This window comes from Musa acuminata, chromosome BXJ1-6 (genome assembly GCF_036884655.1).
Source record: "Musa acuminata AAA Group cultivar baxijiao chromosome BXJ1-6, Cavendish_Baxijiao_AAA, whole genome shotgun sequence".
Classification (NCBI taxonomy): Eukaryota; Viridiplantae; Streptophyta; class Magnoliopsida; order Zingiberales; family Musaceae; genus Musa; species Musa acuminata.
The window spans coordinates 43,606,934-43,629,665 of record NC_088332.1 but is presented as its reverse complement, the minus strand read 5'-3'; the positions used below and the strand labels follow the sequence as shown (position 1 = coordinate 43,629,665).

The 22,732-nt window shown below is 40.5% G+C and overlaps 4 protein-coding genes across 5 annotated transcripts; 1 reads left to right on the top strand and 3 right to left on the bottom strand.

The window, feature by feature from the left end:
- Positions 1–738: 738 nt before the first annotated feature.
- On the bottom strand, positions 739–4,648 carry LOC135677187 (probable LRR receptor-like serine/threonine-protein kinase IRK). Of its 2 annotated transcripts, XM_065189213.1 has the most exons (3): positions 4,380–4,647; positions 2,801–4,281; positions 739–2,526 (listed from the first exon to the last, which is right to left on the bottom strand). In XM_065189213.1, the coding sequence occupies exons 2-3, from the start codon at positions 4,246–4,248 to the stop codon at positions 1,065–1,067; spliced, it is 2,910 nt and encodes a 969-aa protein (XP_065045285.1). In that variant the 5' UTR covers positions 4,249–4,281; positions 4,380–4,647; the 3' UTR covers positions 739–1,064. The 2 variants fall into 2 exon arrangements, with proteins under 2 accessions (XP_065045285.1, XP_065045284.1); XM_065189212.1 differs by having other exon boundaries at positions 2,801–4,648.
- A 1,222-nt stretch (positions 4,649–5,870) lies between these two features.
- LOC103989894 (uncharacterized) lies at positions 5,871–19,161 on the bottom strand. Its single transcript, XM_065189932.1, is given in 17 exon segments — positions 5,871–6,131; positions 6,134–6,189; positions 6,317–6,348; positions 6,472–7,147; positions 7,255–7,401; positions 7,513–7,538; positions 7,641–7,738; positions 10,335–10,556; positions 11,766–11,853; positions 13,192–13,246; positions 13,792–13,887; positions 14,062–14,210; positions 14,297–14,327; positions 16,553–16,728; positions 16,862–16,884; positions 17,350–17,410; positions 18,971–19,161. Coding segments are annotated over 17 exon segments (2,211 nt in total). The 3' UTR covers positions 5,871–6,047.
- A 533-nt stretch (positions 19,162–19,694) lies between these two features.
- Positions 19,695–21,321, bottom strand: LOC103989893 (WRKY transcription factor 55). The gene is made up of 3 exons (XM_009408836.3): positions 20,757–21,321; positions 20,399–20,527; positions 19,695–20,321 (listed from the first exon to the last, which is right to left on the bottom strand). Exons 1-3 carry the CDS (start codon positions 21,236–21,238, stop codon positions 19,853–19,855), a joined length of 1,080 nt encoding a protein of 359 aa, XP_009407111.3. The 5' UTR covers positions 21,239–21,321; the 3' UTR covers positions 19,695–19,852.
- A 500-nt stretch (positions 21,322–21,821) lies between these two features.
- On the top strand, positions 21,822–22,632 carry LOC135677567 (trans-cinnamate 4-monooxygenase-like). Its single transcript, XM_065189931.1, has 2 exons — positions 21,822–21,842; positions 22,030–22,632. The coding sequence occupies exons 1-2, from the start codon at positions 21,822–21,824 to the stop codon at positions 22,630–22,632; spliced, it is 624 nt and encodes a 207-aa protein (XP_065046003.1).
- Positions 22,633–22,732: the final 100 nt, after the last annotated feature.

Sequence of the window (22,732 nt, the reverse complement as noted above, 5' to 3'; positions counted from 1 at the left end):
TATTTGGTACAAGCTATCTCCTTCCAAAGTCATGAAAAGAAGACCAGCTCTACAGTCACATGGAGAGAGGAATTGAGGTTAGGGACAAGTTTAGTTGGTGAACAACTAATTTTTTTCTACAGATAGATAGCAGGATTCTCTTTGGCTATGAAAAGCAGCCACTCACCTAACGCTGCTGCATCGATGAGGGTAGCTAAGACTGATAGAGTAAGCAATTCAATTTTCTATGTTGATGGTCATTGATAGGAAGACGTTCAGGGGAAGAATGGGAATGGTATACAAAGGCTGGTTACTGTTCCAATAGGAAGCTGAGGAACAAGTTTAACTAAGCTCTGAAGATGAATAAGACCTCATACATTTCTATGTTCAGAAGGAAACATGTAGATTAAAATCCCTAGTTGCTGATGCTTAGAGGATCAAGGGACCAGGTTTCTCATGAAACTGGAACATTTCAAATGGAGTACGGCACAGTTACTACCGAGAAAAAGCACATTTGTGGTGCATACATAATGGATTTATGAACATTGTATGCCAAAGATGGAAAGAGAATTACAAGAAACAGTAACTAAAAGTAACTGAAGTGCTTGGTTAGCGACACCATGCAAAGAAAAAAGTTTCTTTGGATGCCTATCATAAGCAAGAAAGAGCAAACAAAAGCTAAATTAATCAAGATTAATATCCTAAATGGTACTCAGACACCTTTGGCCCTGCCAGCTTCTTTGATACCATGCTTAGCAGTGAACAAAAAGACATCAAAGTAGTATGCAATAATATGTATCTTCAGAAGGGTTTCACAATTTAAGAACCTGGTGAAAGGAAATCCTAATTCCAGACGCACATGAAAAATAGTAAGAAGAAAAGGAAAACCTCCTCCATTTGCAGAATTCTAACGACAAAAATTTCATAAGGATTTCTTGCTCATCAGATTCTAGACCTTCTGTTCTTCTCATTTCAAGCAAAGCAGACAGAGTCAACATCCATGCTGTCATTATGCCATGTCTTCATATGCCAACTGATTATGTCACAGACTCTTACGGTGAAAAAAGAGATTTAAGCCCAGATGTTCAACAAAATTCCTCTTGCCGGCCATCCTGAGGGCATCTGATCAACTCCAGTATGTTCACGACCTCAGCCATGTCTGGCCTGTTAGACGGTACCTGGGAAGTACATATCAAACCCAATTTGATCACCGGAATAGTCTCCTCTAGAGGGAACTTCCCGCAAAGTCTCCCATCCATGCATTCCTCCACCCTCCCTTCCTCTAGTGCCTCCCTCACCATATCACACAGCAGCACCACATCGTCCTCCATGTATTCCACTGGCCTCTTGCCAGTCAAAATCTCGAGGACCAGAACTCCAAATCCATACACATCACATTTCTCTGTGATCTTCACTGTTCGACATGCAAATTCTGGTGCCATGTACCCAAGGGCACTCTGTATCTTGCTACTAAGCACGTACCTATCCAGCATTGGTAGCAGCTTTGCCAGCCCATAGTCCCCCACCTTGGCCTCACCGGATCCATCAAGGAGAACATTACTTGATTTAATGTTGTAGTGGATTATCTTAAGATGATGGAGATGTGCTAAGCTTTTTGCAATACCAAGAATTATATCAAAACGCTCTTGCCATGAGAGGGTGTCGGAGGCAGAGCACTCATGGAGGTGATTGTATAGGCTACCACCAGGCACAAACTCATAGATAAGAAGTTGGAGAGAAGGAGTCCAGTAATAGCCTTCCAGGGCCACAAGATTGGGATGTTGCACTTTTCCCAGCCTTTTGACCTCCTTCTCAAAATCGTCTTGCGACTTCACCAAGCTTGAAACTGTAAGCTTCTTTATTGCCACAGATCGACCATCTCTGAGAACTGTCTTGTAGACTGCACCAAAACCGCCGCGACCCAATTCACAATCCTTGTTAAGGACAGCGTGGGCACCGGCACTGAACTCAGGGTCACCACCAGCGAACATGACAAGCTTGCCAGAGTTAGCATCAGTAGCTGGAGAATGGCTTAGGTATCCATCTGATAATGCCAATCCTGCAGCAGAATTGGAGGTAGAGGAACGGACACGGAGGTTTAGGACAGTAATTGTAATGACACCTAGAGCAATCACAGCAGCAGCTCCAATGGCAATGAGAGCAGAGATGCTTAAAATTATCTTCTTGTGGCCGAGGTTGCTGGGCGAGAGCACGGGGTTTGATGATGAATCACCTGACGAGGAGTTGGGATTAAGTACAATGGGTTTTGGGAGGACTCCAGGGCAAGAGAGGTTGACAACAGATCCACAAAGACCAGGGTTGTCTGTTACTGAGGAAGGAGGTATTTTGTTGAAGAAGCTTCCCGCGGGGAGGTCTCCAGAGAGTTGGTTGTGGGAGATGTTGAAGGAAAGGAGGTGGGGGAGGTCAGCGAGCTGCTTAGGGATGGTTCCTGAGAGCTGGTTGCGGGAGAAATCAACAACTTGGAGATTGGTGAGATTAGCTAATGTTTCAGGAATTGGACCAGTAAGGTTGTTCTGTGAAAGATCCCTGTACCAAAAATCAAAAATCCAAACATGGGATATCATGTAAGTTAATTTCTAGATATAAGATAAATAACCATAGAAATCCTAGCAGACTGCAGCTAACACAGCTGCTATCCAGCTAATTCTAGACCAGAAACAAGCAAATAGGAGTTGGATTCGAGATATTTTGTAAGGTTCTAGCCTTCTAGGTACCTTAAACTTCTCATTTGGAAGACAATGCAATCCAAATAAAGTAATATTAGAGATGTGACAAAAGAAATTAGAGTTAGAAATCTTACAGGTATGCGAGCGAAGAGCAACTTCCTATCTGAATCGGAATTTCTGCGGTGAGAGAGTTCTTCTCCAGCCTCATCTCTCTGAGGGATGCTGCTAGGCCAACCTCTAATGGAATACTCCCACTCAGCCGGTTCCCACTAACATCCAGAACTTGCAAAGACTTCATCTCGCCCACACTTGCGGGAATGGAGCCTGATAGCGAGTCGAACGAAAGATTCAAGAATTCTAAGCTTCTAAGGTTTGAAACTTCATTTGGAAATTTGCCAGAGAAGGCATTGCCAGATAAGTCCAGCACTTGGATAGTCGAATCAGTGACCGAGGGGATGACAATCGGTCCACTAAATTTGTTCCCTGATAGCAAAATTTGTGTGAAACCTGATTCAAAAACCCATGAGGGAAGGTTCCCTGTCAATGTGTTCCGACTAAGATCCACATCCAGCAAGCTCCTGCAAGCAGCCAGTGAATCTGGCATGCCGCCGGAGAAACTGTTATCAGAAAGCTTCAACACTTTCAAGAGTTGTAGATTGCTTAATGAACTCGGAAAGCCACCGGAGAACTTATTCCCCGACAAATCCAGAGTCTCGAGACCGTTCATCTCTCCAATCCATGCCGGAAGTTCCCCAGAGAAGGAATTTGAGCTCAAGCTAAGATAGGTACATGTTGAAAGATTCCTCATGGAGTATGGGAGGTCTCCGGACAGATGGTTTTCTCCGACATCAAGAGACTTCAACAGCATACAATTTCCGGTATCGTTCGGCAACTGGCCAGTGAGTCGGTTTCGTCTCAAGCTGATCATCCTCAGATTGAACATCCTGCTAATTCCAAGCGGCATCTCGCCAACAAGAGAATTATCAGAGAGGTCGAGCGATCTCAAGGCGTTCAAAGACCATATTTCACTTGGCAAAGAGCCAGATAGCTGGTTCGACGAGAGGTTCAGCGACACAAGGGTGGAGCAAGAGCCAACATCCGGAGGAATCTTCCCCGAGATGGAATTTTTTGCCAAGGAGATGTCTCGAATGGACCTACATTGCCCAAAGAACCCATCCGGGATGGTACCGGAGAGGTGATTCGCGCTAAGATCCAGCGTTCGAAGGCTCTCGAGGCGGAGGAGGTCAGGGCTGAGGCTACCTGAGAAGTTGTTCATGGAGAGGGACAGCGTCTCGAGGAACTGAAGCCAGAGGAGGCCGCGGCCGAGCTTTCCGGAGAGGGCGAAGCCATCCAGAGCGAGCTCGGTGACGCGGTTCGACTTGGCGTCGCATCTGACGCCGGCCCAGTTGCAAGGGTCCACGTCGTCCTCGTTCCAAGACGCCAGCTTCGACCGGGGGTCCTCGACGCCGGCCTTGAAGACGATCAGACCAAGGACGTCGTCGTTCAAGGTGGTAGCCCCGGATTCGGCGAGCAGGGGAAGGATTGAGAGGAGGTAAATGACTCCAAGGTGAAGGCTTTTCATCTTCGACGGAAATCCCTGTACTTCCGCTTCGATCTTCAACCAAAAAGATCAGATTGAGCACCTCGATCTCAAAGAAGACGTATTTTTTCCGGCTTCGAAGATTGAAAATGAGGAAAAGGAGAGATCTTAACCGGGAAATCGACGGAGGACACAAAGACGCACTTGCTCTGGGCACAGAAGCCGCGGAAGAAAGCAATAGATCGCTTGCAGAGCTAGAACGCCACTAGGTTATGGGATGGAGAGGAGGAGGTGAGGGAAATGAGGATGGGTCCTGGCTTTTGTCTCTGGAAACGAACAGCTTTTGCTGCTTTTTTGTGCCCTCAACAGCTAAAGCCGGAGGAAGGTGGTGGAAGGGAAGGTAGCACTTGAACATGGGGGGGGAGGGGGAGTGAGGTGGAAGAGGTGGCAGAAGATAATGAGGTCAATGAATGCCTCTCAAGGTAGAATTGACAAGTAAGTGGACTATTTAAAGCCTGTTTTAAATCCTAGTTTTCAATCAGCAATTTCTTTAGAACAGAAAATTTAGGCATAAATATACCTTTACCTTTTATCAAGAACAGAATACCAAGATTTCATAAATCCATAAAAGCATCATAACATTTTCTAAAGAAAAGAAAATATTAATCAGATTATACTTGTTGATATACACGGAAGAATCTGTTGGCAGATATGAGTTATCCTGAAAACACCACATTGAATTTGGAATAGAAGGAAAATGACTTATCTACCTTCCAAGCATGCAAGTCTCTGCTTTATTCTATCATCATAATGCATGCAATGATTTTGGCCCATCATTTAATACACTCACCAAAATTCTACTGTCGACATTGATGTATGCGACTGCAGGAACGCTACTTTGTGGCCCTCTCACGCAGTGTGTGTGGCGGTTTTCTCCAGGGGAGTGTCACGTGCCGGTCATCTGTTTTGAGGTACACGCGTAACTGTCGGCGTATTTATGGCTCATTTAATGCACGCACACCGCAGTGATTGCTGTGAGGTACACATAGTTTGTCCTGACCAACAAGCCAAACGAGGTGTAGGTTGGCTCTCAGAACTAACAACGTATGGCTCCATGCGCGAAACGAAATTTAGGGATACTTTTGGCTCTTCCAACGCGGACACCATCATGAGAGTTGCGCCGGGACATCCGCCTCTACGTTTTCTATGTTGCTCGAGAATCCAATGATGGCGGATGGTTCCTTTCTTTCATGGGCCCGATGGCCCAATCGTTCAACTGGCCATTCCTCGATCAAGGACTGAACATTTATTAGGGAATCAAAACATTTCTCAATTATTTACCTGTGTACTAGGGGAAGAAATTATAAGAAAATATGACCCCCCACCAAAAAAAAAAGGACAAGCCATTAAATAACAGTGTAAAAGAAAATTTCACCATGTACAAAAAAAAATCTTTAAAAAATGTATAAAGTCATATCTAATCAATCAAATGAAATCACAAAAACCATAACGGAGATGATCTCTTTGGAAATATGTTGGCTAAGGAGTGCAGGCATCCAAAGAGGCAGAATGAATTCAACAAAATTGATGATTGATAAATGGTCTATAGAGGGATTAGCAAGGCCTAATTGTTCAATTCCCAGAGACATTGTTTAAGATTTGGATGTAAAACTATTAAACTTCACTGCTGTCTCTGCTCCTTGTTGTTCAGAGAGATCCTTGCCCTCAATTACAGAAAAAGTACATTTTTTTTCGGTTATATCCAATCCTATCATACAGGGGTCAGTTTACTTGATCTGGGGAATGAAAATTATTCTTCACTGCATCCCAGTATTACTTTGTCAAGCTTCAAGAAGCACCTTTTGTACACAGAGAAGTTGAAGAACATATCTTTCTAGCAGAACTTGGTAAGACATATCAGAGACCTCACCTGGAATGCTTCCAACAATGTCACTTCGGATCCCAAATTTTCTTTAAGAGACTCTGAAAAGAGAGAGAAATCAAAATGTCATTTCATCTAAAAAATGCTTATCAAATGTAAAATCAAACTTTATTTGCACACTTCAAGACAGATACATCAAAAGATAGGCTGAGTCGAGCAAAAAGAAACCTTTGTTTCTGATATCTGAAGGATCCAGAGAACTGCAATCAAGTTAGAGGACAGCAGCAATGGGCATTAGTCCCTTGATTTTATTAATACATAAGAAATATGTTAAGGCTGTCATAAATCTGAATAAAGTTGTGAGCAAAGGAGGAGATTCTTACACTTTGTCATTAATGTAAGTCTGAAGTTCAGAAACTTCCTTGGTTTTCCATGGAACCTCAGCTTCTTCAGGAGGATCATAGGCCTTGGAGCTGCAGGATGATGCTTTCCTCTTGTTCAGTTCTAGACGTTCACTTGGTGCCTCATTGTTATTCTTTCTTTCGCTTAGTGAATACAAAGATTTTTCACTAAGGATCTTGTTTTCTAGATTTATTGAAATTCCTTCTGATTCTCCACTGGTCTTGCTAGCATTCCTTTGCCTCATTGAATCAGACAATTGAGTGTCATGTTGACTGTCCCCAGCAGAAAATGAATATGGTAAACAACCTTCTGACATCTGGGTATGTGCGTGAGGCTTCTGGGGCCGAAAGGCAAAACCTGATAGCTCTCCTGATATATTGTTCTCAAAGTTGAAGTCATAAAAACTTTCATGGTCAACAGGTATGTTTGATTTAGATCTTCCCCGTGTGAAGTCTGTCCTGGGACTCAGTACTGGAGCAGCAAGCAGATTAAATATTAGATTCAAGCAATAAGTTGTGATCAGATAACATTTTACTTTCCTGTCAAACTTTTGGAACCAGAAAACAGAATCAGAAGCCAATTTACCTGAAGGAAAGTCCTCCTTGAAGGGGAAAATGCAGTCAGGATCTGGAATTCTCTGAACTGGAGATGATACGTCTAAGAAATAACAAGATATAGAATTCAACTACTTTGACATGCACCTAAAAGTTTCCTGCTCCTAAATTCATTAAATAAAAAGCTTCATTCATTTCATTGACCACTACCTATGTTCATATCCAGCTCATCCATGTGGTTTTTCTTGCGTCCTTTCAGATTCACTAAGCTTATATCCAGATCATCTGAATGGATTTTCTTGCTTTCTTTCAATTGTGTTAAGTGTGACAGTATGTCATAACTTTTACCTTTCCCCACTGCAAGATTAGAAGTGATGCATATGGATAGAACTCCCTTTTGCAAAAGAAAATGCCAAAATCAACTACCATCCTACAGTCAGTATGATATGTTAACAAACAATGAATGACCTGCAGTAGATGAGCAGGACTCCTCGCTGAGAAAATTTCATCAATGTAAATAATAAACTGTGTTAGAACCTGAAATAGAAAAGGTAGAGAGGGTAGGTCGCAGATGATTGAAAATAGGTTGGCTTTACCTTGATGAACTTATGATGTCCCGCAAGTCTTCTTTTTGTGAGAAAGACCAAGAAGGTAGATCAAACAGACTGTCCATAAAGGATCCAATCTTTAACTTCTGTTAACCAGATTGTATCTATGTGTTCATATTACACAGCACAACAATGAAATTTTTTGCATTAGCATACCTTCTATCCTTGTGAGGAGATACAAGGCTGAAGTCTTTTCCTACTGCCGAAAGATTGAATGAAGAGCCACTTTTTGCTGACATGCGATAGTCACAAAACGATACTATCCAAAACTCCAAAAAACAAGACAAAAGTAGCAGATATTGCTAATAAAGAATAGCAAGTAAATGGTTAGCTGAAATTTTCTTAGTTTTAGTCTCTGAAAAACAATATCTTATCTAGATATTACTCACCTAAGATAACTAATTGTTTAACTTTAACCTGAGTTAGTACTGACCAACCTATCATATTATGAAGTAAACTAAAATGATGCAGATCATAATAATTTATTAAGCTTCATCAGGATGAGCCAGCACCTACTAATCCAATTTTATTGAGAGGATGATATAGAGATTACAAGAAAGGGAAAGGGAAAAAGATAATTAAGAGCCAGGGACCAGCAGGGGAACAAAAGAGACTAAAATGAACAAGAGAAACAATATCCATAGCCTTCTTTTCTGGGACAAACTTCCCAAGAAAATAGCCACTGATGCATTAGCTGTAAAATGTCCACTGATCTAATATTTTGTCTTGGAAAAAGGCACAGACTGTCTTCCTACTTGGAGCATAGAAACTAGAATTTCTTCTAAAAATAACTAGAATCCTTATAGAAATTGCAAATTTTCTTAATACTGTAAGGCCTAATCTTGAAAAAAAATCAACATTCCAGATAGATGTTGTCCCTTTGGATAGTCTTTGTCCTAAAACCATACTACATGTTCCCTCCTTTCCCCTCTTCTATTTCTAGGACATGAGTCTTTCTTCTATTTACTTTCAATCCTTATTTTATATTCAATGAAACAGATAAACAGGTTTCCTCCTATTTTCTCCCCCAGAAGTAGGGATTGGAAGTTTAACCAAACTTCAAACTAGGCAATTGGAAGTTATAATTTCTATCAGTTAGGGCATGTCCCCACTAGGTCGTGGAGCAGAAGCAGGATGTATTTACTGTGGACTTTATTTGACTTATAAAGTGCAGACTTTCAAATTAAAGCATGCAGAGATAAGGATATATGGACGTTACCAAGCCATAATACTTTTTTTTGGCAAAACCATGAAGATAGATTGATCTGAACATAATCTAGATGTAGAAGATGTAGCCTAGAATATAACAAATAATGGCTTAGGCAGAACCTCTATCTTTCAGTCAATTTCAATGAGATTAGATCATCAGAGGAAAAAACAGGATAATTATGATGAACTGCATGGTTGTCTCACTTTCACCATTCGTTTGTTCTCTTCAACCATTTTCTTGTGTATCATCAAGACATAGATAAGACAAACAGACAAAATCTTGAAGCATAGAGACAACAAAACAAGTATACATGTTCGAAAAACTGTTGGCAAATAAGTCAACCTGAATTGCTGCATCTCTTCTGTTGTTTTGCCTCAGATCTAGAGAAGTACAACATAGAGATCGAAATAATAAAGTCATTTGTTATTTATTATATAGAAAGGCAATATCTCAGATAGTCAACCTGCTGCTGTCTAAGTAGAAATCTCCAAGGCCACACTCATATGCGTCAGAAAATTTAGCATTTGACAAGATGGAAGCATGACTATCTGAATAGAATGATTTATTCTGCCTTACTGTCTCATACTCCCTTATACTGACGAAATCATCATCCGGCATGCCATTACTAACTGAAAAACATGATCAAATGGTGGGATTTAAGTTTGTGCAATGTTTTGCATCAAGAATGAAAGAGAAAGGAACACGCAAGATTGGTGCAAATAGTCAACATAAATATGACTAGTTAGCATTATAGTACAACATAGTCGCATGGGCCCATGAAACAAAGGAACCAATGCCAGCTTCAACCACATGCTTACAGACCACCAATTGTTAGCATTCAAGAACAAAATCATGCCATATGATAATTACAAAATGGTATAATCCAAAAGATAATTGAACCTTGATATAGCAATAAGTACTGGTTTTTACAGGGAAAGCCTCCTGACACAACCATGGCTGACAACAAGTAAAATGTTAATGCACAACTCAAGTTTTATTATCTCACGTAGTACTTTTTTTGTTCAAAGGGTTGTCTTCTTATTGGATCTTTCTAAGACAAGTATTCATAGATTTAATTTGTCTTAAGTTGGTTTGTTACTGTAAAACCAAATGATGATGAAACCGAATACCTAATTCTAGGGGTTGTTTGGTATAATGTAAGTGATGGAAGTCAGAATCAGTTCCAGTATAGTAACTATAGTGGCTACAGAACAGAGAACAACTTGCTGATTTTAGCCAGGTTACTTCAGGTCTTGGACTCACTTTAAATTTCATTGTGACCACCCAAACATTGGAAGTAATTGAACTCACTTCCAAAGTCACATAGTAAGTACTTAAATGAAACCCACAAAATAATAAATCCAATACTTAATAAATTAGACACACAACCATTTCATAGTTCTCAATGTGTGAAGAAGATGCCAAAAAGAATTTACCAGAATGTGAAGCCGGAATCTTCAAGGACAAGCTTAAAGGAAGAACTTACATTCCCATAGTTCATTTCGACATTCTTGAAAATTTTCATTGCCACTACCAAAGCAATCAGATAGATCATCAAGCACATCTGAGTAGATACACGAGTCAATAAACTTCATACTTGTCCTATTCTCCTTTTCAAAAGTACCCTTTTGTTTGCAAGCTACTCCAGCAGAATGCCCATGTATTGGCTTCTCAGTATCACACATAGCTGCACTCTGCAAGTCATAAGAAAAAAATTGTAAATACTAAAGTAAATGCTGATGTAACTCTGAACAAATGATTTGGTCTTTTATTGGCAGTAAGCAGATGCTTGTATAATATAACTACTTTGATAATTAATTTAATTTTCCTAATTAATATAACAAAATGTGTCAGGCTTCAGAACACCCTCTCTGCAAATTTTAATGGATTCATAGTTCTTCAGCTACATTGTCAACGGAGTGAAACGTGATACAATAGGCCAATTTTAGGAACAACTTAGACCTACCTGCATTAGGCAAATATTCATGTGTATTATATTGTTTCGACAAAGTTTCCAGCTACTAATCAAGAACCATGAGACCTTTCACATTTCTCTAGGTTTTCGACAGAGATTGTATGAATATAATTCACAATACATAAATAAGGTAAAATCTTTCAAGTTTCAACCCTACCTTACCATCGTCACCCACCTACAAAAAAGAAGCAGAAACTATACTTGTTCCAGCACAATGAAACCATTAGAGTGATAAGTGAATGTGGTACCATATTCTGCACTAACTAGGTTCCAAAAACATATTCTACTCTCAGTCAAAATGAATTATTTAGCACTAAAACCGTAAAAGAAAGATACTTGAAAAACTGAAGATGAGTTTACTAAAAATACTTTGGAAAACGACATTACTATAAACAAGGCACTGTGTTCAACATTAATTTATATGTGGCAGCACAGATCTCTCACTTGAAAATTAAACAGACACAAGAATGTATTATTATTTATGAGACAGTCAAGCAAATGACATTACTAAAGCTAGCGACAGAAACAAGTGCTGGAGATGATATACAAATGGGCAGCCTTCAATTATAAAATGTATAACAAAGATACAAAGAACCACAATATGACAGCAACAAGGAGCTTCAACAAGTTATATTATGCACAGGAGTTGGTAGACTGCTAAAAGCTCCATATTGATTGCCAATATTGAAAGAGAATTGACATCATAAACAGTTGAGGAAAGTTATTTTCATATCTATCTGTTCAAAATGAATGTATGCAGATAGAGATACATGGGGAAAATGATCTTCATAAATAAACACCGAGTGCCATGAAGATCCAGAAGATACCTTGACGTATAGATTACCATTTAAAATGCAAGAAATGAGAAGATAATAAATGAATAGTTAACATTAGATGGGAAAGGCTAAGAAACAAGTAGAATTATCACCAGTTCTATCCCAAGATCATAAGACATGGACCTAAGATTTGCCGAATTTTGTACTTGCTTTGACATCCTTAGAGGTGAAACGAAACTCCTGTAGAAGATTTTAATGTAGATCATGAAGGTTAAGAATACAGTTATATATTATTTTTAATAGCAAAATATGCTCATAGAAATGCATAACCTTTCTCTATGTCTCTAAACCAATGTGCCGCTCAAATAAGCAAGAGAACGTATCATGACCAACAAGCAAAAGATTTTAAATCGATAACTAGAATGTACTCTTGCTATCTTCTCAAACACTTAAAAAAGGTCATATACGAGAACAAGAATATGAGTACGAGAATTACCTTGATTAAAATCCTGAAAGTGTTAGTAGGATCACTAAAGAACTTGGATCAATACAACTAAAAGAAGCACAAAAAAGTTTCAAGGGATGTTTGCCATTGATAAAAAAAAAAGGTATATGATGTATAATCAGAAAGGTTTGTCAATGATGATATGGGTTCCCAAGGTACTTAAAAAAGAGGCCATCTAGGATTCATATAAATAATGATAGCCCAGTTAGTCTTACATGGCATACAATTCCATGACGTAAATCCTATGTTATTAATCACGAACAAAAGAGCCATAAATGCTACTTTAGGGAGAAAGCACCACATGAACTTAGGCTTGGGCAATGATAAATATAATATTCAAGACACTATTTAACAAACATCCTTGCCGACCACTTTCCAACAAAGAAATAGGGTGCCATGGACAATGTCAGCAACATCTTGTGATTGTTTGTAATGCCTCAGAACTGCACATTATTTGCAGGGGATCCTACTTCCTAGTGATGTAATGAGTTGCCTTGAAGAGAACATCAGACATTTAAATGAGGGAGATCATGTGTCTAAATCTCACATGAAATATGAGCAACTATATGGATAGTATATTAGTTGTTATTCACAGTTTCAAGAATAAGTCTCACATGATTTTCAGATTGGCCATGACATAAATACAAATCGATCATGAAAACAAGCTAATTAAAGTAGAATATAGTTGAAATCAAGTAATCAACAAATAAAATCAACTATATGGATGGTATATTAGTTTTTATTCACCACCAAAGATCACTTTAGGGGCACTGTTTTGAGAACAAGGTCCACATGGCTTTGATATTGGTAATTGGTCATGACATAAGTAGAAATCGATCATGAAAACAAACAAACTAAAAATAGAATATAATTGAATCAACAAATAAAATCAAGATCAAGGACCAAGTTAGACCAAGGACCAAGATTAAAACAAACTTAAAAGAAGTTTCCCAACCAAGGGAGATAAATTTGAATGAGATATGAAGATATTTTGGTGACAACAAGATTAAATCCTAGTTTCCTAGGTGTTACAGAAATTCTGCAAAACTCAACCACAAATTTTATAAAGTCACCTTATTTGTGTTCTTGGTGAGTGAGCAGGAGTTTCCATCCCAACATTACCAAGACCTGACACATAAGAAGAAACAAACTTAACATCAAAAGGTTGTTGCACTAATTGACTAAAAGACAGCAAAAATACATAATCATGCTATAAAGACTAGTATTATTTGTTCCTTCAATATATATAGTGATGGGCTTTAAAAGTTAAAATTATATAGTACCAAACAGCCACATTTACATATTAAGGGGTTTCTTCCATAAAAATTTCGTGCATTCGTCTAGAGACGAACCAGATAAATTGTGGAAATTTATAGCATAACGATGTTCTGCTAGTCATCTAACTTATTCAATTTAATTATCAATTATCCTTTAGCCTGCCTCAGCAGGCAGAAGTGGATACCAATTATTCCAAGTTTAACCTAAAACTATATTATCTTAGCATGTCCAAAACTATCCGGTTTAGATGTTTAAAGTGCACAAACAACCAATGGCAAGTGACAAATGAATTATCAGTAAAAGAACCTGTGGAGCCCAATGCAATTTGGCAACCATCATTCTGTCCTACACCAATTTGCCTGTTAAATTTCTCAAAGTAAAGACAACTCTGGTACCTCCCACTGAAAAGGCAACATGACTTTCAGGAACTACTCTTCCTCTGCAGTCAATTTTTTTGTTGTCATCATTGAGTAGATCAAGGACTGAGACCTCTGCAAAGAGTAGTTAAAATCAAAATACTATCACACATATTATCCCCTATAAAATACAAGAATTACTTAGGCTGTTTAAAATATATAAACCCTGGAGATGACTGAAACTATTATTTGAGCCACCGAGTTCCCAGGTGTGTTCCTATTGACAAGATCATCCTCAAGTTTGCTTACCATCCTGGATATCCTCCTGTTTTTCCTCTGATTTCAAATGAGTAGAAATGGGACTAAATTTACAGGAAGATGCCGATGTCTTATAGCCTTCCACTTTGTTGCTAAGGCTTTGAGTTGCTGAAGCATTTTCAGTGATGGCTGCAGAACACCTGTTACAAAATTTTATTGGTCTTTCAAAGCAAGACAAGACATTATAAGAACGTTGCAAAGAAAAACCAAAGACTTTTCTACTTACTTATCTGGTAACAAAATCTCTTGTTGAAAACCTGGAAGAAAACCATCAAATCACTAAGTAATATACAATCCAGATTAATCTTGACTTCTGTTTACAGAAAAACTGATGTAAGGTAAATATAGATATATGACAAAGCTGAAACCTAATGACCTTCTTCCAATCTGTAGAATAATGACAAGCTATTTTCTTCAGATAAGCTCTGGGGAAGCTTTGTTGAACTGACAGTCACTTCTAAATGACCAATTTTCTGATGAGTAGAAACTGAAGTTCATGAGAAAACATGAAAACTGAAACCTACACATGGATACAACCTCAGGAGTTAAGGTTATTGACAATCGTGTTCATTTGTTATAGAAGATTAGGGGTAATGCAATATGCCCCAAGCCACTTCCTGAGTCAATATCCTTTGCAAAGAATTTGTTGAGGCAATCAAATGAGAAACCAACAGTTACCTTCTCACTGAGCCAAACAATAATCCAGTAATGCACCAAGACACAACTAACTCTGGCAGAACAGAGCTGATATGCTTTTAAATAATTCAACTAACATGTCAGTAAGTTCCAAGTACGTCCGACCTAGAAAGAACCAGGACTTACACGATCAAGATAGAAATTGTCAAGTTCATATGTCTATGTACCGGCAGTGTCAAGTATATTTCTATTCCATTTTAAGAATCATATATACAACTCTTGCATGTTGAGGAAAAGATTTATATTCAGACCCTTCCCTTTTCCAAGTCATCATTAATACCAATTGCAATTGGCATCAAAGGAAACCTTAAAATCTCAAACATGCAAACCACTAAATAGCACACTTCCATCTAGAGTTCCAAAGGAAGTGCATATGAGCATTTTACATTCATCCTCAATCAAGGCAATTATAGAAGTCAACAAAACTTCACTTCCATGTGTTTATATGATGAGCCAACATGTTATCTAATATAAAATTAGATCTTTTTCTTACCACCAAGACTAGTTAGATTGCCTTCAAATAAGGTGCCTCCAAATTAGATGGTATTAAAAAAGGCAATTTTATATGTCAATAGTAGAAAATATGGATGTTCATACATGGAGACTAAAAGAAGTAAGTTAACGATTATTCATAACTATAAACGGCCAAACTAATTTTCAATATGGATGTTTAATTTATCATTTTTCCTTTACATGGTTATAACTAAAAGAACAAATCAATGGAGGAAAATAAAAATCAGCATAATAAGAGCAATAGTATAGAGTGTTGTTCAAAGCAATTAAAATTGTCTAACAAGATATACAGATGATAATGAGTATTCTACTTGTTGAAGGGATATTCTTTGATACTAAATTATATGTATCGGTTTTACAACAATAAAGAAGTTGTCATAGTGTCATCCAGTGAAGAGCTAGTAATAAAAGATCAAATTAGTATACAGAGCAAGGAATTAAATCTCAGATACTACTCCTATACAAGTTCCTGTCAAACCACTACAGCATGTACGTATGCATACGGACATTGTTGAAAAAAACAAAAATATATGCATCTAAGAAACTGGATGCTTGGTACCCGTGAGGGTTTGTTTCTAGGTTAACGGTTCAATGTCAATAGTGCACATGCCTCCCCTAATGCATCCTGTAATACATTACATACATATATGTATATGTATACTATATATAGAGGAAAAGGTTGTAGGGGATTCAAATCACTGAAATATTGGCTCTCCCCAGATCTTGCATTGACAGTAGCCTCAGACACTAGATTCATCCTTTGGTGGTAAGTACCAATATAATAGAATGGTACAGTATTTCATACAAATGTAGTTGGATCAGTACAATACAATTGATGGACCATGGTTCTTTAATCCATGTTTATAGGTACATCCAAGTATCCAACAAAGATGCAATGAATAATGAGATAAGAGGAATAAAAAATTCATACACAGTAGGAGTATACCTAAGATCGGTTTCAGATTGTCACCAACAAGCATATGGATCAACAAAGTTGTTGTTAGCAAGGACAAATGGAAATGAAAGTTTTGCATGAAGACACAATTACTGGGAATATTCTATAAGTGATTAGGCTTTTGATCATGCAATATAAAGCTAATTTGAGACCAGCTGCATTTTCCAGTCCACCAGATACCGACTTTTATAAGGTTTACAAAAAGTTAGTTCACAAAAGTTTCAAATATATACATGTCACTTTTTTATAATTTAGAATGCTAAATTTAAGGTTCAGAAAAAAAAAAGGTTTCTGCAATCATAAAAATGTTAAACTTACAAGAATTGTGACTTGAGTAACCTTGTTGAGCAACTGTTGCCAAGTTTAGAAAGCTTAGTATATCAAGTGATCGAGGTTCCTCAGGATAGTGTGCTCGCTTGCTACTGTCATGAATATGATTATCCAGTCCAGTTGTCTGCTGTTGACGTTTCCTTTGTTCAAAGTAATGTTTTTGCCTTCCGTAAATGATTACACAAGTTCAAACATGATTAAAACTTTCTTGCAATTAGGAGCAAGGAGCATAATTATCAAGAACGTATGAAGCGGACCAAGTGCAGTTAAAGAAAATGATACGGGTTTGTGACTTACTTATTATGCATTGACTTCCTGGACTGATGATTTCACCATCCGACCATTGTATTACCACAGCAAGAACCAAATAAGCAAAAGATTAGAAAGAAACACAGATGCTCAGAGATGAAATTATTCTAAAATTTAACTAAGTAATCAATTTTAAACTATTTCAGATTTGACCTACTAAACCACGTGAAAAGTCTTGACCCACTTTAGGACAAAAATAAGAAAGGCGATGTGACATAAAGCACAGAATTAACATGAGAATGTAGAATATTTTTACAAGTTAAAAAGCTATCAAGTATGGAAGCAGCCTTAGATGACCAAAGTGTGAAAGTGCAGACAGTAGGCATAATAAAAATATATGAACTTCTCCATTTTTTACATTTTCAGAGAATTTAATGTAGAATGTTAAACTAGCTATTGATAAACCATAGCTGAACCTACACTTAACATATCATAAAAAATGATAGTTGGTCAAAGTGCTGTGATGATCTACTTACAGTATTCACCTTCCTCCGTGAGCCTCCCATCCACTGTAACATTTTGTTGATGCAATTTGCCCTAAAAAGAATACAATGAGAGACTAACTGCTTCCTAACAAAATTAAGTGATTTTTATAACAAGTATCTGAATTTTAAGTAAAATTTAAGAGAAATATTCCATAAAGCAGAAAGGTACAATCATTTGATTGCACATAAATAAGTAAAAGTAAAAAAACAATATAGAATATATTGGTAGTATCAAATGATTATTTAGTAGTATAGTGTTATCATGCAATTGTAAAACAATCCGAGAAATATTAAAATATCATTGGGAGTGTAATTAAATTAATATTTCCATGACAACATGGAAAATTTTATGTGCATGCTTCTGTTCACTACAATCGCAGGTCCGACTATGAACTGTGCCTTAACCTTGCAGGAAACTGATTTACAGTTAAAATAATTTTGCCCATAACCAATTTACAGTTGGCGTTGTTCCACTAACTCACCAAACTTAAAGAATAAATAACATGAAATCCAGATAAAATGAACCATAATTGATGATGTTAAACAGATCAGCCAATCAACATCTGATCCAGCCAATTTTGACTTTCAAATTGGCTAGTCCTGAGGCTGCCGATTTCTTGGGTCCTACCACCGAAAGCGTTAGCCGCCATCACAATCAAGAAAAGAGGAGGAGGTGGAGGGGGAGAGCAGAGGAGGAAAATGAAGGGCCTAATAATAGAAATTACCGTTACTACCTGTCACCAATTTTCCTACAGGAATCAAGAAATGAAACGAACCGCAAGAAACCTAACAGAAAATAGCTATGCTACTAGAAATGATTGCTCCGAAGCTCATGGATCGTGAATTCAAACCAATTTAAATCTTCTTACATCCCTAATTTCTAACCCGCGAGATATTGAAATTCTTATCTCCAAATGACCAATTCAAAGGTACTGATGACCGACAGAAACCCTAACGTACATATCCTACCTTGAAAACCCTAATTCCTCATCAGTCACAAGGAAGTTAAAGAAACGATGAGAGAACCCAAGAAATCCAACGGAACAACCCCCCGTCCCACGTTTCATTCATGACCGTTTCTTGATGTACCATCAAGAAAGATGGAAGGAAAACCCAATGCCCATCTCGACCTCCAAAGGATCACAAAACCCCGAAAGTTCGAAAACACGCGGAACATGCTAAGAAGATGAATAACAACCAACGATCGTTTCTTGACATACCACCAAGAACGATCGGATGATCAAGAACGGATCGAGCTTCGGGTTCGTCAGAGAATCGCTATTCTTCCTCGAGCGAAGCAATCGCAAACAGGTCGGAGCTAGGCGATCGTCGTCGAGGGAGACAACGGCCCTCACCCAGTCCGACCGCCTTCTTTGAAAAAGGCGGTATCTCTTATTGTGTTGCATCTAAGCGTAACCAAAATTGCATTAACAAAACCGGGTTCAGCGAGTTTCCGGCCGGGTTTAATTGGATATCTCGATTTAACTGATCCACGTGAACCGGGTTCAGAGGGTTGATGTCTCATGTGGAAGGGACAACGATTGGTCGGGTTTCATTGGATATATCGATTTACGTAATCCGTATAAACCGAATCGAAATCTCGAGAGGTTACTTTGTTGCCTTTATTCCTGTGCTCGTCTGTGTGTTCGCTGATGAGCGCCGATGGCGAGCAACTGGCTGAGACGCTTCAAATGGTATTAAATGGTGGGTGGCCTCGGTCTGCCTGTCGCCCGCGGAGAAGTTGCGTCTTTTGCGCGTCGGCATGACGACAGCTCTCCTTGTTACATAAGCATAGCCCGGCATTTCGACGAACGCATGCTGTGCTTGATGATCACATCACCTCGCAAAGCCGCCGAGGCTGACCAGAGGAGTGGTTTCGACTTTTTCCAAAGTTAAGAGCAAGTGGAAGTTAATTCTATTCCGCCACTCTTACGTCTTCTGCGCCTCAAATCATCACCGAATCGGTCATCGATTTAGTCTAAGTTATGATTCTCTGGTCGTTGGTCAAATCGGTAGAACATGAAAATTCTCGAACAATATCACTAGTACTGTAGAATATAATTCTGTCTTGTTATTGGGCAACATGAAGTGCATGATGGGCAACGAAGAAGCAGAGGAAGGGAGGTGAAGCTTCTTGGGGAACAATACACTAAGCCCGTGGACTTTGAAGATTACGACAGGCGTCAAACCGTGAGAATCTTCTATGGAAGAGCTTGGTTAGCAGAACGAAAAGACCAGTTCTTGCATGTCAGTTTCGTTGAAAGCTTCAACCACAGTTTCTATTTGGGAAGAAGAATCAGTAACTAGGTTTCGAATTATGCGTTCAATGAAAAGACAAAGAAAACTATGCTTTAAATATGAAGAACTTCAGGTGTGGATTTATGTCGAGACAGCAAAACAAATCTAGCATAGATTTGTCTAGTGAAAAAGGAAAGCTTGGCCAAAAAGAATGCGTCTGCTATCTAAATCCTATAGCTTTCATGATGGATCACGCTTATAAGCTTCCTTGCCTCGGCGAGAAGATGGCATCCATGCTACTGCCGCTGCTCGCAGAATTGAACATGGCGTCCGCGAGTTCTGCCACGGAACCGTCTATGTCTCTACCACCCTGCTGCTGTCCTACTTGTCTGCTGGTGCTGCCACCAGCTCCACTCCGTGGAATTAGGAGGGTTCCTGTGTTCCTCGGATTGCCCTCGAGCCAGTTGCGCAGCTGAATCGAAGCAGACTGCGGTGACGCTCCCTGCTGGTGGCCGCCGCCGCCGTCGTCGTTGTCGTTGTCGTTCATGTTGTTGCCGATGGCGCTGGGTACGAGGGTGGGGATCAGGATGGGAGTCGGAGAGGTCTGGCATGTGTGAGTGCCACAGTAGATGACCTCGAACGTGTTTGGATCGTCGTCGAGCCTCTGCACTTTCTTCTTTGCCTCGCAGCCGTAGTAACTCCTGTGAGTGCAACGGTAGTAACTCCTGCCATGAATGCAAGGAGATGAAGCTAATCACGATACTGTAGATTGCAGATAAGGGGATCGAAAGCGAAAGCTTACCTGGGAAACCTGGAATTGAGTATGTCTTTTTGTCCGTACTTCCTCCAGGTGTAGCCGTCGTCAGGAGGCATCTCCAAGTTCCCCGTCCGAAGCGCCGGCACCCTCCTCGTCACCGTGCCGTCGTCCATCCTGGCAATTCGAGTGGTAACGATTAGTTCTCCAACAGCTGACCTCGATTACTGTTGATGTGTCTGCAGAGGTTCGCATGTTTCACGTCTTGTTCAACCTTGCGTGAGAACATGGTTGAGGTTGGTAAACATGCATGAACTCAAGTGCGAGGAAATCTGACTCCTTGATCTTTCCAATATTGAATTAGCAATAATGGGAACGAATCTAATTTTCAAGGTTTGAATTCCACCTCGTCCTCGAAGATCTGTGCGGCAAAGACCCGTCGGCTCTCCGCCCGGACAACGGTCTCTCCGCACCCAATCGAGGCTCACCGCCGCCGCCGACGAATGACTCCACGCCCGTATTCGGTGTGCCGGGATAGATCGAGGGCCCCATGGGAGCGGCCGAGTTGATTTCCAGCCCCCACGCCCCCACCACCGGTGTTCTCAGACCATTGGCCACCTGCATGTAACCCGTGCCGCGCGAGCTTCCTTCTCCGGCGCCGGGGTCCAGCCGGGAACCCGGGGCCTCCCCTAAGAGCATTTGGGAGGGGTAGGAAGACAGATTTCCGGCGTGCAACCGGCGGATGGCCTCGTTGAAGGCGCCGACGAGCTCCTCGCAGGAGCCCAAGAGGTAGTGGGGATCGGTCGGGACGTTGGACAGGCGGAGGCTGGTCTCCAGTTCTCTGGCGAGCCTGCATGCGTCAAAGACTTGAGACAGGATGTCGTCCATGGCTTTGGGTCCGAGTCAGTGAGGCATAACACAGATGAAGCGTAAGAAGGGGAAGATGGGGGAGCAGTAGAACTCGTTTGCATGGAAATACAGATAGAAAGAGGGCATTAAAAAGATCGAGCGACTCATATTCTAGACGCTAAGGAGCAGGGAAAGTGTATTGAATGGGCTGGGAAGGGAAAAGAAGACTTGGTCGTAGTCGTGGGGCACGTTCTTGGGTCTTTGTGATGACCTTCTTCGTCCACAAGCCTGCTTGAACTCATGTTTGCGGCTGACCGCGCGGAGTATTCTATAGAGTCGGTCTTCCGCATGCACGATCATCACATACCCAAGCTATAGAACAGCAATATCAATACAGATTTACGTCCAATATTTAATTCGATCTCCAGAAAGGACGTTTGTTCTATTGATACAGAAGTCTAACGCACAGTTCCAAGGACAAAGGAACTCTCCGGCGATATTTTGACCGACTGACGAGGGAAGAACGCTGGAAGATGAGGCTGAAGACCTATGCAGGCGTCTACTGCGAGGGAAACGGCTAGGAACAGATGTTCCGACAATCGCGGGAAATTTCTACGCAATTATGCAGCCAAACCCACCTGGTGTAAATTGGAGGATTGTCCTCTAATTTCGCCTGTCTCCATAGTCTCATCTCAAACATCCTCTGATGTCCTTTTCACTTGCATTTAATTCATGAAGAATTGTAGTTCAGATTATGTCTGACTGAATCTAATATGAAACTTTGATGGGTCGAATTGAAGTTTGATTTGCATTAGCCAAACATGTCATAGGTCATCAGCCCAACTTCGTTCAGATCTACGTGCGCAAGAAGCCTTCGGGGACAGCGCGAGCATCACCTGGAACTCGACGCCGTCCTTGGAGGTACCAAGACACGGAGCCCGACCTCTAGGCTGTCGTCAAGGAGGCCCTCCGCTACAGCAGGCCGTAGTCACGACGCCAAGCTCGCCGGCTACGATGTCCCCGCCGAGAGCAAGATCCTGGTCAACGCCTGGTGGCTCGCCAACAACCCCACCCTGTGGAGGAACCCCGAGATGTCCCGTCCGGGCGCAGCGCATCCTGGAGGAGGAGGCCGAGGTGGAGCCCTGCGGAAACGACTTCCGGTACCTGTCCTTGGGCCCGCCGGCCGCTGGAGCTGCCCTGGGATCGTCCTCGCGCTACCCATCATCGGTATCGTCCTCGGCCGGCTGGTGCAGAACTTCGAGCTGCTGCGGCCGCGGGGGCGGGACAAGATCGACACCGCCGAGAACGCTGGCCAGTTCAGCCTCCATATTATGATGCACTCCACCGTGGTGTGCAAGCCCAGGGTGTGGACTGATTGCATTTGCTCTAGGAGTGGAAAAAGCCGAGAAGACGAGAAGGAAAGAAGGGTATGAAAGGAATTTCATAAATCACAATATATATATATATATATATCGTGTATCTCGACCGCAAGGTGGGTACGTGTCGGCAAAACAGACGCTGTAGTGGTGGGCC